This window comes from Sclerotinia sclerotiorum, genomic scaffold (genome assembly GCF_000146945.2).
Source record: "Sclerotinia sclerotiorum 1980 UF-70 scaffold_9 genomic scaffold, whole genome shotgun sequence".
NCBI lineage: Eukaryota > Fungi > Ascomycota > Leotiomycetes > Helotiales > Sclerotiniaceae > Sclerotinia > Sclerotinia sclerotiorum.
The window spans coordinates 1,515,374-1,528,318 of NW_001820827.1; the positions used below are offsets into that span (position 1 = coordinate 1,515,374).

General features: G+C 41.2%; 4 protein-coding genes across 4 annotated transcripts; 2 read left to right on the forward strand and 2 right to left on the reverse strand.

The window, feature by feature from the left end:
• Window positions 1–864: 864 nt before the first annotated feature.
• Window positions 865–3,561, reverse strand: SS1G_07496 (hypothetical protein; the record flags this gene model as incomplete). Its single annotated transcript, XM_001591998.1, has 5 exons — window positions 865–1,076; window positions 1,127–2,058; window positions 2,112–3,158; window positions 3,226–3,320; window positions 3,382–3,561. The coding sequence occupies 5 exons, from the start codon at window positions 3,559–3,561 to the stop codon at window positions 865–867; spliced, it is 2,466 nt and encodes an 821-aa protein (XP_001592048.1).
• An 893-nt stretch (window positions 3,562–4,454) lies between these two features.
• Window positions 4,455–5,267, forward strand: SS1G_07497 (hypothetical protein; the record flags this gene model as incomplete). Its single annotated transcript, XM_001591999.1, has 2 exons — window positions 4,455–4,893; window positions 4,966–5,267. 2 exons carry the CDS (start codon window positions 4,455–4,457, stop codon window positions 5,265–5,267), a joined length of 741 nt encoding a protein of 246 aa, XP_001592049.1.
• A 1,844-nt stretch (window positions 5,268–7,111) lies between these two features.
• On the reverse strand, window positions 7,112–9,345 carry SS1G_07498 (hypothetical protein; the record flags this gene model as incomplete). The annotated part of the gene is made up of 6 exons (XM_001592000.1): window positions 7,112–7,453; window positions 7,796–7,821; window positions 7,887–7,976; window positions 8,035–8,256; window positions 8,613–9,025; window positions 9,074–9,345. 6 exons carry the CDS (start codon window positions 9,343–9,345, stop codon window positions 7,112–7,114), a joined length of 1,365 nt encoding a protein of 454 aa, XP_001592050.1.
• Window positions 9,346–10,900: 1,555 nt separating this feature from the next.
• SS1G_07499 (hypothetical protein) lies at window positions 10,901–12,920 on the forward strand (the record flags this gene model as incomplete). Its single annotated transcript, XM_001592001.1, has 4 exons — window positions 10,901–10,918; window positions 11,403–11,429; window positions 12,001–12,433; window positions 12,481–12,920. 4 exons carry the CDS (start codon window positions 10,901–10,903, stop codon window positions 12,918–12,920), a joined length of 918 nt encoding a protein of 305 aa, XP_001592051.1.
• Window positions 12,921–12,945: the final 25 nt, after the last annotated feature.

Sequence of the window (12,945 nt, forward strand, 5' to 3'; positions counted from 1 at the left end):
GTGAGACAAAAAACACGAAAATAGGTAAGCAGAGGGCTGTTGGTTTTGTTGATTTTAAATGTGAAATCTGAAGCTGTCGCAAATCCAAATCTCGAGCTTTAAATTACTCAAGACTCGCTAATAAGGGAAAAAGAATATCAAGTTGTATTGCAAGATTGCAAATATTTGATATTGTTGATGGAGGGAAAGAGATTTAATAAAGAAACAAGATGGAGGTGGGAAGAAGTTGTTGTTGTGGTTGAAAGGAAGAGGCACGTAGTGGTCAGATTGTAAGTAAAAGAAGTTGTCGCGAATTTAAAATTGGGTCTAGCGTTAACAACTAACCGACAAGCGGCTAAGCTAAATAAAGCGGTCAAGCTGGTCTAAGCTGGTCAAGCTGAAACCAATATTTATAAATAGCGAATAATCGTCAATCAGCTAAGATTACCTATGTTTTTGGTAAGCAGCGAGATGATTTTCTTTTGGCTTGATTATGAATAAGAAAACATATAGTAATCATGAATAGAGGAATCGAAGATAATAATATATTGATAATTGTGAGGTTATTGATGTTTTGTGTACCTATCCCAATCGTATCAGCATATGCCAGTCCCTCCAAACGAATATCATTGCCACCAGTCAGAGGGGTACTATACATGGACATCTACAGATACGGAAGCAAGCAAATCAAGCAGTACCAATCAAACATAATATATCCTACTCAGAGTACGTACATGGCCTTGATGTTGTATTGGTAATTCTGCCCATTCATTCATCCTCGAAAAGAATTGCATCTATCGGCAGTGCTTTCATCCCACAATTCGATCAAACAAACTCATGTAAAGATATTCAGGACCTTATCAACCAACTCGACAACACTCTAATCTAAAGTTCCTCGTTGTGCATCATCTCTTCCTCATATACTTCTACTTTCTCCTCTTCATTTAAAAAGTCTAAGGCAGCAACAGCCTTTCCATCACATGCTCTTTCTAATGCTAGGAATGCGAAATGTCCTCCAACAACTGGCCGAGCTTTGAACTCTATGCCAGGGAATCCACCTGTCCCTTCTGTATCATATAAATCCGTGAGTGGTTTATCTGTGACATTGTTAGTTAACGCCATTGCTTGCCATTATCAGGTTACATACCAGTCGTAGTCTCATTGACCCATAATGCAATCGAGTCAACAATCTCTTCCCTAACCTTCTTGCTAGCAACCGAAACAGCAAAGAATTCCCAATCACTCTTGGTATATAGATGGCGACTATCGAGAGGTAAACCATATTTCTGTCGAACTGAGTGATACCAGTCACTCTGTAATTTGTAAACCTTGTCACTGACAAATCCCGTCTTTAAAACTTGCTGATCAGGGAGCGTGATAGGCTTTTGGTCTTTCCAATTGTTCGGAATAGATGAAGAGCTTGATGGAATATGGAAACAAAGTAACGAATCTGCAAACAGATTGTATAAAATCGTCCAGGATCCATACCAAGAGTATGCCAATTTAGCATGAGTTCCATCTCTAGAAATGGCAAATTCCTCCTCCCATCGTTTAATGTAGTTTTCGGAGATCTTACGGTAGTAAGTAGCATCCTCAGTTTCACCAACAACCTCGGCTATCTCGCTCATAGCTTTGATTCCTATGATTCCCTTCAGGGCAAGGTTTGTTTGGTTGGCTAGCCATCCAGCAAAGTCGTCCGTGGACAATTGATTGCTGGGGATAAGAGTTTCCCTGACCAAATAGCCAGTCCATTGCTTCCACAATCTATATGATTTCTCGACCCATTTTCGTGCTTGCTTTTCGCCTTTAGCTTCAACGGGGCCACCAACAGTATCATCCATACCGTCAGAATCGACGAAAAGTGGGAAAGCACCTTCGATGAACTGAGCGACCTTATGACGACCTTGACCGGACCAAATGCTTGCTGGTTGAGTGTCGTACTTAAGTGCGTTAACCAGTGCCAAGCCCATGATGAGCATATTCCCACATTCTTCGACAGGCATATACTCATCTCTACCATCTGGATGTCCTGTCGCATTGGGGAAAGATGAACCGAGGTCATGCATAGCGTAATCGTTACTACCGGAATTTAGCTCAGTGTACTAAGCAAACGTTCAAAAGACAAAACTTACGGATATTGACCACTGAGCATATGTTCAATCAAAGGCTCCAGCATATATGCTAACCACCTAGGATTTGTGTACAAGAAGAATGGAAAGGAGGGATATATCACATCAATGGTATTCATATTTCCGTCAGAAGAAATCTCCTTGAAGAAAATAATAGGGTTATCGGGAGTTCCAGAGAAAGAAGCAGCACCTAATACTTGACGTGCACTGAGGGCCAGAATATCTTTGTAGTCCTCAGATCCGGACTGCAAAGCATCAATCGCGAGTTGGTCCGAATAATTACTTGCAAGGTTGAAAGCTTTCTGGAAGTCATGGTAATGGTATTCAAGTAGAACATCAGCGTTAGGATAATAAGAGGCCCATAATGGACGCATAGCTGTCAAACCTCGAGCGGAAGCGAATTGGATGACAGGATCTTGAACATGTGCAATCGTGAATAGAGCACTAGCGTATGTTTTCCCACCTGCAGCAGAAGTGGAATTTGAAGTGGGTTTGAGCTTGAAAGAGTAGGCAAATGCGAAAACTGGTTCCTCATCCATAATTCCTCGAAAGTTGCCATCAACATTATTCGACAATGTTCCACTTCTAGAGAACGCAGTACGTAGTATAGCAGATGTGCCAGCTTGATAGTTAACCTCAGCTGGACCTGTGAAGTGTAATTGTCCCCATTCTGAACGGTCAGCCCATTCGGTGAACAATTGCTCAACTACTCGTTTGACCTTCCAGACCTTCAATGGTGACTGCTTGCTACCCTTTGGGGGTTCACTTTGGCTGAATGTCCAACCAATGGTATTTGCTCTATCACCACTGACCCATAATCCATTAATATCCAAGTATACATCGAGATCAAATCCTCCTGTGACATGCACAGTCAAATATGCCGCAGGTATCGATTGACGGAAAGTTGAAGTTGGTGTAATTGGAGATAGGAAGGATAATACCACCTCAAGTGAATCTTGAGATTCAAAGGGCGAAGGAATGTGGTATGTGAGGTTTGTCGTTGACGCATCGAAAGTAGCACCTAAAAATGTAGGATATGATACATTGAAGCTATACATGAAATTAGTCTTCATAGGTACTCAATGCACCATCGGATGCCAGTTGCTCTAAAACATACCTCTCTCCCGTTTTTCTTAATGAATCTTGTGGTCTACCCAACAATGGATAAACAGTATTGGATCGAGGAACAGAGGCGAGTACAGAGAACCCAATCTGTAAAAAATGAGTATTCTGATCTGAATTGATTATGAGAAGAAATCCTTGGACCTCATACCTCTTGACCCGTCCAGAATATTGGCCAATGTTCCCACGGATTCTCTCTTGCATGTCCCAACCAAGCACTCAAATACGGATTGCGAACAATTAGTGGTATCACTGGCGGGGTCAATGTAGAAGCTTGTGCGACCGTCGCTGCTATTGTAGATGCAAGCTGAAGATAGCTTGTCCAACGCATGGTTACTGTTTTATTTGGGGTGCATGCAGGTATGTATTCTTATCAAGGAAGTATCATCGAAATACCATCCAGAGATGCAATTGGTAAAAACAACGAGGAATGATGAATGAAATGAGATGTAAACATTCGCAGTCACTACTTTCATATAGTGGAGAGTAGTAAACAGTTTGTAATAGAAAAAGGATGAGAATAGTGTTTTGCTTACTAGGCTTTATTCTATGAAAAGAACAATCATGAGACCCAAGGTTCTCTACGGCGTAAAAGCTACTACCTACCTTCCCTACCTACCCCGTACTGTAGCAAGAAGTTCCACATCAGCCCCATCTCACTTGCCCCTGTTTTAATCCGGAGTATGTTGTCATGAGACGCAAAATGCGGGGGCTAGCGTCAAAGCATAAATTTATGCTATTTTTATGAAATGAAATGTTTCATAAAGTTATGTGTAAAGTTTCTCAATTTGATATCAAGAATGTTACCTCCAACATCACCGACCTGTCTCAAATTCGCTTCAGACGACAACCTTCAAAGCTATCAGTATGAGTTATGGGTTACACCAGAATGAATAAAAGATGCATATCCTCATCAATTATCTACAGTACTGTATTGGTGGAATTTATTATGTATTCTTAGCATCCATCTTGAAGCACCAGAATATCGGCTGATTCGTTGCTGTGCTTGTGTGAGAAACCAACCGAAAATGATGTCAATTTCGTGATACATCTTACAGTTCAAGCAATCATTAAGTGTATTGTACGACTACTACCTACCCCTCATGCTTGACATCATGCTTTGTTTCTTCTCAAACATCACTTCTCATCCCCACTATCCGACCTATCAATATCAAAACTCATTTGCAACACCATCACAAAGGAAACAATAAACACAACACCATCATGTCGCTGAAAGGCAAGGTAATTGCCATCACCGGAGGTGCATCAGGAATGGGCCTAGCCACAGCCAAGCTTCTTAGCTCACGTGGCGCAATCGTCTGCATTGGAGACATCTCCCGCGAATCTATCGACAGTGTGATGAGAAGTGTCTTTCCAACACAGGCCAAGGTTTCGGTAGTTGATGTTTCAAATCGAAAGTCAGTTGATGATTGGATTGATGAGATTTTTAAGGAGTTTGGGAAGCTGGATGGTGCCGCCAATTGCGCGGGGATCATTAGTAAACATTTCGGAACAAAGAAGATTCAGGAATTGGAGGACGAGGATTGGGATAAAATCATTGCGGTCAATCTTACTGGGATGATGTACTCTTTGAGGGCTGAGCTATCAAGGATGGAAGATGGTGGAAGTATTGTCAACATAGCATCAGTGGCAGGAACACAAGGTACGTTATTCTTCTTTTCCCATTGAGTGAGTCGATATTGAGTTCCTGCTCATCCAATGTTCCTTGGTATAGGTTTCCCAGGATGCGCTCCTTACGTCGCCAGTAAACATGGAGTTATTGGTCTCACTCGTAGTGCTGCGAAAGAAGTCGGTGATAGAAATATCCGAGTGAATGCTTTGGCTCCAGGTCAAATCAATACACCAATGATGGCGCAAGCTCAAGAGATTGGTATGGAGAGCATATTCAATTCTGCTGTCTTGAATCGACTTGGTACTGCCGAGGAAATGGCTGCGATGATTGCCTTCTTGTTAAGTGAGGAAAGTTCCTATGTTACTGGGGCAGTTTATACTGCAGATGGTGGAATGAGTACTTGAATTATAAAAATTTTGGGGTTCTATTATCGAGTGGAAATGAATCAAAAGGGGATACTGCCATGGTCGGAGTCCGAGATTCTGTCTGGGGGATCCCGCTTCCTGAAATCAATTCCGGGAAATGTGATAATAGCCAACATTTTTTAGTGATTTTTCATTACTGATTTAATAAAATTCTCTATTGAATTTCTAGATCTTCGCTCTGGCTCATGATATGTTTGGATGAGAAGACAAATATGAATAATTCCTTCTAATCATATCGTGCTCATGAACCTCCCTCTAGCCTTCTTCCCTTTAGATTTGAAATTTCGAAGCGAAGCGAAACGAAGTGCAGGATAGATTAATAGTTCCTCTACTTCCCATTATTCATCTCAAGAATAAAATTTAAGTATCCATTTTTTAGCTTATTTTCAATTACAATCCTTGAAGCTCCTCTAGTCAATCAACTTCAGAGCTAGATTGCGAGAACTACGCGAACAAATTTGTTATGTTGCAGTAACCCTGGGGTAGATGGGGATGCAATCTATCATCTGTCCCCTGCGATCTGAGAGTTTGTATATATATACATATATACAGATTATACTAATATTACCGTCGTTATTCCTTTTTCCCGTTGTGGGTAATATCTTTCTCATACACTAGAACGGTAAACAAACCATTCGGATAGAAAATTGGAAAAACAGTACAGTGTCAATAAATAACTAGGCGCAGTAATTACTTGAGATATTTACCACACATCGCCTAATCCATAAAAACCGGTTTCTGTTGTTGCTTTTGGTTTTGGATATCTAGTAAAATAGTCAGGAGGCTGTTTTATATAATTAATAGTAGAAAATGCTGCGTCTATATGTAAAGCTCGAGGTCTAGAAGGAAGCGCGGTGTAGAATGCAGTGAGGGGAGGAGGTAGTTGAGTGGATGATATTCTGAATTTAGAGATTGGAGGAATATTAATACATGAATGCGGGCAGAAAGACAGGAACGAAGGGCATGTGAGTGCATCTTTGATACCTAGGGAGGTAGGAATTCAAAGACTTCGATATCGCATGTACGGCAAAAGCACTGTCCCTGCGAACACCCTCACAACTGCACCAAATGGAACTGTATATTTTCATAGCTAGCGTTCTATTTCTCTATGTTGAGCTTCTGTATAGGAATACTTGTTTTGAGTCTGGTTAACAGTGGTGCTCATCGTGTTGCGGGTACTTGATACCTAATGGTCGTCATCTTATAATGTATTTTTTGTTATTTTTTGCAAATTTTATTTACCGTCACCATGTATTTACTCATTTTTTGAATATACTCGATGCCGTAAGCGTCAAAAATCTTAATCTTTGGTACTAATCACTCCTAACTTTTCATCAAAATAGTATTTGTGGATTCTCGTCAGACTAGATCAGTTCATAATTCATACTCCTCTGCTGTGCTTACTTTCTCGGTATCTTCTGGTAAAGTTTTACTGTTATTGGATTCTCTTTTGATTGTCTTTAGTTCAGTTCTGTGTTCTCGGATATTACTCAGATACCCGCCTGATATTCTAAATTCTTCTAGTTGCGAGTCCAATTGCTTACTGATTCTATTCTGGGTACTTCATGTTCCCAGGTCATTCCTTATCGCCATTGATTGAAGCTTCACCTTATTTGTTTTCTGAAAACTCGGTAGAACATCCGGTGGACGGCTTAAATAGATAGGGAGATGGTTATTTGGAATAATGATTCACTACTTATTTTCTAAGTGAATACTGGTTTTCTACGCATTCATGAATTAGTCCATCTCATCCTTAGACACTTCCTCCGCCTACTGAGCCAGTCCCATCTCTCTTTTCAAACCCTTACAAGTCACAAACGCTATCATGCATCTTCCAAAATCACACTCGCCGCCTTCTCCGCAACCCCATAAACCGTCGCCTGTAAATGCGCCGCAACCAAAATCGGAATCACACTAGCATCCACAACTCTCAACCCTTTCACCCCATAAACCCTTAATCTCTCATCAACCACACCCCCTAAGTTCCTCGGCAATATTGATGCAGTCCCCACATGATGATTTTCACTTACTACCGTTTCCCTGATAAATTCTTCAATCTGCGCTTGAGTTGTGATATTAGGACCTGGATATGATTCCGTGAAGGAGATTGCTTGGAGGGAAGGAGCAGTTCTCATGAACCGCGTGTAGTTGAATGCGATAGTGAGCTGTAAGAGATCAATAGGATGGGAGAGATAATTTGGATTTAGGAGGGGGGGATCGAAGATTGAGGTTGAGGAAATGGAGACGCGGCCGCGGGAAAAGGGAAGTTGAATGGCGGGGGCTATGATGCTGTCGCCTACTATTATCTCTATGTGAGAGGTGTTTGTGGAGAGGAGATTAGAAGTTAGAATTTGGTGTTGAAGTTTGTACCCTGCTTGGACGGAAGATGGGGTGGATGGGAGTAGGTATTGGGATGAATTTTTGGAATGGGATAGGGATTGAAGTGTGTCGAAGGTTGAAGGTGCTGAGCCGTTAAGGATGGTGGCGAGAGGGAGAAATGAAAATACATTTGCGGAGGCCGTTGTGAAGGGTCCTAGAAATGATTTGACGTAAGTATATTATTTATTTTTTCCAAAGCTGTAAAATAAAATAACATACCATCCCTCTTCTCATCATATAACTCTCTCATCTCTGCAGCCCACGTAGCATTCGTACTCAAATTTCCATATTGAACCTCAATGTTCGGAGCTTTATTCCAGAACAAATTAGCATCACATTTCAAAATGCGATAAAATAACATACATACCGGGACTAAAAGTAGTAAACAACAAATGATCTTGATAATTCTCTCCTACGCCTTCACTCTCAACCACAACTTCAATTCCCAAATTCCCCAACACATCACGACGTCCTATTCCAGAGATCTGCAATAACTGCGGAGTTCTCTGTGCTCCCGCGCTAAGAATCACTTCTTTTCTAGCATTAACGGTATAACTCTCCTCATGCTTCCCAGCAGCATATTCCACCCCTATAGCATGTGATTCTGTCAAGTTCATAGAAGAATGTTTAGAAGAGGTAGAAGAAAAGAGAATTTTAGTAACGGTATGAGAAGTTAAAACATGTAAATTAGGATGGGTACTAATATCGGAAGTAGGTGGTAGGAAAGATTGAGATGTACTGCGTTCTTGAGAGTCAGGGGTTATAGAGAGTAGGAAGAAGAACACGCCGGTGTTGAGCCCGGAGAAAGAGTCTTTAATGTAAGAGACTCCGAGTTCGAGAAAGGCAGTTAGGAAGTTTTCTGCGGTCTCTTAGTCGAGATGCAGTGCTTCATCAAGATTTACGGTCACAATGCTGAAACTAAACAAGGAGGAAAAAGTAACTCACTGGTACTCGGCCAAATAAATCTCGAAAAGCCATTCTTCACCAACCCACCTTCTCCATGCACATCCGCATCATAACCAATTCCCCACTCCTGTACATCTTGTTTTTCAGCAGGTGTAAAATGTTCACTCTTCTTAAAATAAGGTAATAACCCCTTCCAATTCCACCCAGTATTTCCGAGTTCTTCCCAGTGATCATATTCAGCTGCATTTCCACGCATGAATATCATTCCGTTGATGGCGGAAGAACCACCGATTACCTTTCCAGCCGACAAATCTAGGGACCTATTTACGAGATGTGATTGTGGAGTTGAGGTTGTATTGTAGTCGTAGACTGTGTTTCTGGGACCCGTACCGAGGAAAGGGAGATTGGACGTGGTTATTAAAGGAATTGTTATGAAATCTTCATTTTTATGACTGGAGCTTTGTGAGTTTTGGTGCATTTCATAGGGGTTGAGAACGTACAAAGTGCCTGCTTCTATCACGAGGACAGTGATATCTGAAAAGATGTTAATTGGTGTGAATTGTGATGAATTTGAGGTGTGGAATTTACTTTTATTCTCCGACAGTCGATTTGCAACGACAAGTCCGCCTGTTCCTCCTCCTACAATCACATAATCATAACTTGGCAAGAGATCTGTTGACCTATCCAGAATCCTCCCTGAGGATACTGGGTCGCATATCACATTCTTAAAAACTGCTACAAGCAAAGCGCACGGCAAGTATAGCGAACGCATCTTGTTTATAATGAAAATTGTCAATGATAAGGAATGAGGTTACTGAAGTGTACCCCGTCTACTCATATATTATTTCACGATACTATGTAATACCCTATCGAGTGCCTACCCGAATCAAGACCGCATTACAGAAATATTTGTATATGATGGCTGAATAATGATTGGCTGAAAATGGATATGCATATGTCATGTAATGCTGACTGCAGTAACTGAGGCTTCGCTGCCGAATAGGAGTCAGCTGAAGTGTGCCGCCCCTTAGACATAGGCTTTGTCATGTAATAATGTGATCTTCGGCAAGAAGTTCTAACTCGTTCGGCTATTACTGAATGCGGAGGTGCTACATAAAATGGCTTGAGGGGATGTAACACTGACTAACAGCACTTCAACAGTTTGTTTACTAATCCCACTGCTCATGGGAAGATATACAATACACAGACGTTGATTTAAACATGCATGGGACATAATATAGTGGGAAACCACGGACAAAACAAATCTTTTTGTTGGAATGAAGGGTATGCTAATGATTAAACAATGAAATAGATAGCATGATTCCCACCGATCCCACCGACTTAAATCAAGTGGGAGCTATGGGATAGGGAGTATGAAGATCTATATAATTAGGAGGGATTCCCTCACTGTAGAGCTTCGTGCTCAAGATCAATCATTTAGTATACTCTACTATTAGTTACGAATTGCATTATTGTCATTACTTAAGTCCCTGCTTGACGCCTAGTTATAAACCACCTCGAGAGCCTAGAGCACTTCCACGTGATCTAGACGGCAAACCTCGTAACACAAATATTGATAAAAATTAAAAATTTAAAATAATTCAATTTTCAATCTATATTTTAATATATAATAAATACACATATTTAAATTTTCAATTAAATATATTTATTTTAAAGTATTAATTTTGATTTTTATAAAAGTAGTAAATTGTTTATTTTGGCTGTGAATTTTGAAAACGGCTGATAGGAGTTGGCACGGACTGTAAAGTGCGAGTGGTGTTTGTCGCCGAAGGCATCAACGTCTTGCTGAGAATAACAAAGAGGTAGCGTAAGTTTTCCATTGTCATTAACTGAGTTGCTGCGTCTCCCTGGAGCATCCAAGTCCGAATTTTTACAGAATCAGGGCAAACGGAAGCATCAACGCCCCCACTTTGATGCAAAAACAAAGTAGCAACTTTTTTACGAATGATACATTGCAAGGAAGTCCCCTCCGAAATCTTGCGTAGCAAAAAATATATACCGTTGCGTAAATATTGTTCTGCGGACGGGTTGACTACCGGGAGCAGAGTTGGATGTCCATGAATATTGAGAGCAAATAATCTCGAAGGCGTCAAAATGATGAGGGATGAAGAGGATCAGAACGTCTAATGTGGAAGAATGGTGGTAAATAATGAGCAGTGATGGATAGGTGAATTCGATGTGTCTGCCATGAGAAAATTGGATACGATATAGAATTTTAGTATGATAGAGAATATTGGACAGGTCTGGATGAGAATTCCATGCATTTGTTTGACCAGAATTGAAGAGCGGGGACAAGCCATATAAACATGAGTTTGAAAACTTATGTATGAATATATAAAATTGGAAGCGGCTACATACCGGGGCAAGTTATCCCAACCGGCAGTCTTTGATAACCAAATTAACCAGCTAGAAATACTGCAGTAAAGTCCGAGATCAAAATCGCCAAAAATATTGGAGCTATTTTGGGAATAATTTAACAGAGATATATATGCAATGCCATCCAGAACATTGTCTTTCCGAACTTGGAAGATTGACGCCACGCAAAACAAAATTGTGTTCCCGTACCAAGTTGACATCTGGATCTTATCTATTGTCAGATTTCAAAAACTGTCGAAAGCAAAGCTATATGGCAGGAGGCAGTACATATTTTCACATTTTGAAACTATTATCCTGGCAGACATACATTGTGTATATGAAATCAGACAACAGATTCTCGAAATTTGCTGGGCTGCTGGAACTTTCATTCATGTACAGTGCCAGATTTTGCAAAGCGGCGGAGCTGCTAACTGAGAGAAGACAAGAGAATAGAAGGCTCTTAGATGTCTAAGAGGTCAAGTAGATCTCATTGCTCTTAACATATAGACTACTCTGTTCTTCAACAGAAACGAGAAACACGTTCACTGGTTGACAAGTAGATATCCATCTTCATATCAGTCATTGATGCTCCAGTACATGTAGATCATTCGTCACAGTTTTCAACATCTCGTTCGACTTCGAACATTGACTAATCACGATAGAAGTTCATTATTGCTCAGTTTCTAGTACATGAATGCTGCGACTGTGGATGGCTCTGTATTGCTGCGAATCACCCACAACCTTCGGAGATTAAAATTAACCGGTTATCACCGAAACCCCCTGTTCTTTCCGGAACAGAAGCTCAAACCACAAGATCAACCAACATCCCATATTCAACATCCAACATCCTCTCTACCCCTCAATTTCACAGCCATGAGAATGAGAAACTTACCTACTCTTGTTCGTGAAAAATTCAAAGCTGCTCAAGTTGCTGGCGATATAACCTATTCTCCAACTCAATTGGCCATTTTGCATTGCAATTCATTACCAGTAAGGCTTATTGTGAATGTCCCTCAATACCGAACGCCTACTGATGTCACTGTCGATGTAGTTTCAATTACGGTACTCTCCTGCCCTGGCACATAAGCCCAAGTCCGACAAGCCCAAAGATATAACTCAAAAACCATTCGATCCATTTCTTGATCCGCCCCAATCGTTGCTTGTCGCCGAGGTTGGCTCGCACAACCTCGTACTCAATAAATTCCCCGTTATACCGGATCATTTCATTCTTGCAACAAAAGAGTTCGAAGAACAAACCCATTTGTTGGAAGAGGCAGATTTTAAGGCGGCGTATGATTGTCTAAAATCATACCATACACAAGGGGAAGAACTGTTTGGGTTCTTTAACTCGGGGGAGCACTCTGGCGCATCCCAGCCACATAGACACATACAATTCATTCCGGTCGAATCCATGAGGACAGGACTCGACCAAGAGGCAAAATGGTCTCCATTGGCAGACAGTCTTACTGAGACACCTGCACCAGGTAACTGCCCTGCGTCCTTACAAAAATATGGCTGACACCTCATCAAGAGTTACCGTTCACATACTTCGCTGCACCTCTCCCAGTTGATATTCAACCGTCGGATTTGCATGCAACCTACGTAGGATTACATCAGAAGGCTTGCCAACTAATGGGAACTGCTTCTCCTGTGAATCATGTGACGGAATCGCCCATTAGCTATAACCTCGGACTCACCCATAAGTCTATAGTGTTATGTCCGCGGACGGCCGAAGGGCTCTCAATCAAGGATGCCAATGGCGATACCTTGGGATCCGTTGCTTTGAACGGAACGCTTCTAGCAGGTACACTACTGGTGAAGAGTGAAACTGAATGGAATGCCGTGCGCAAGGATGAGAAGATCCTTCTTGATGTCCTCAAGACAATTGGGATACCTACGAATACAATCGATTCAAAGTATCTACCTTCTAACTCTAACACCTTCGATAATCTAGTAGACGGAAAGATATAGTATTGAGGGCGCATCATTGGGAATA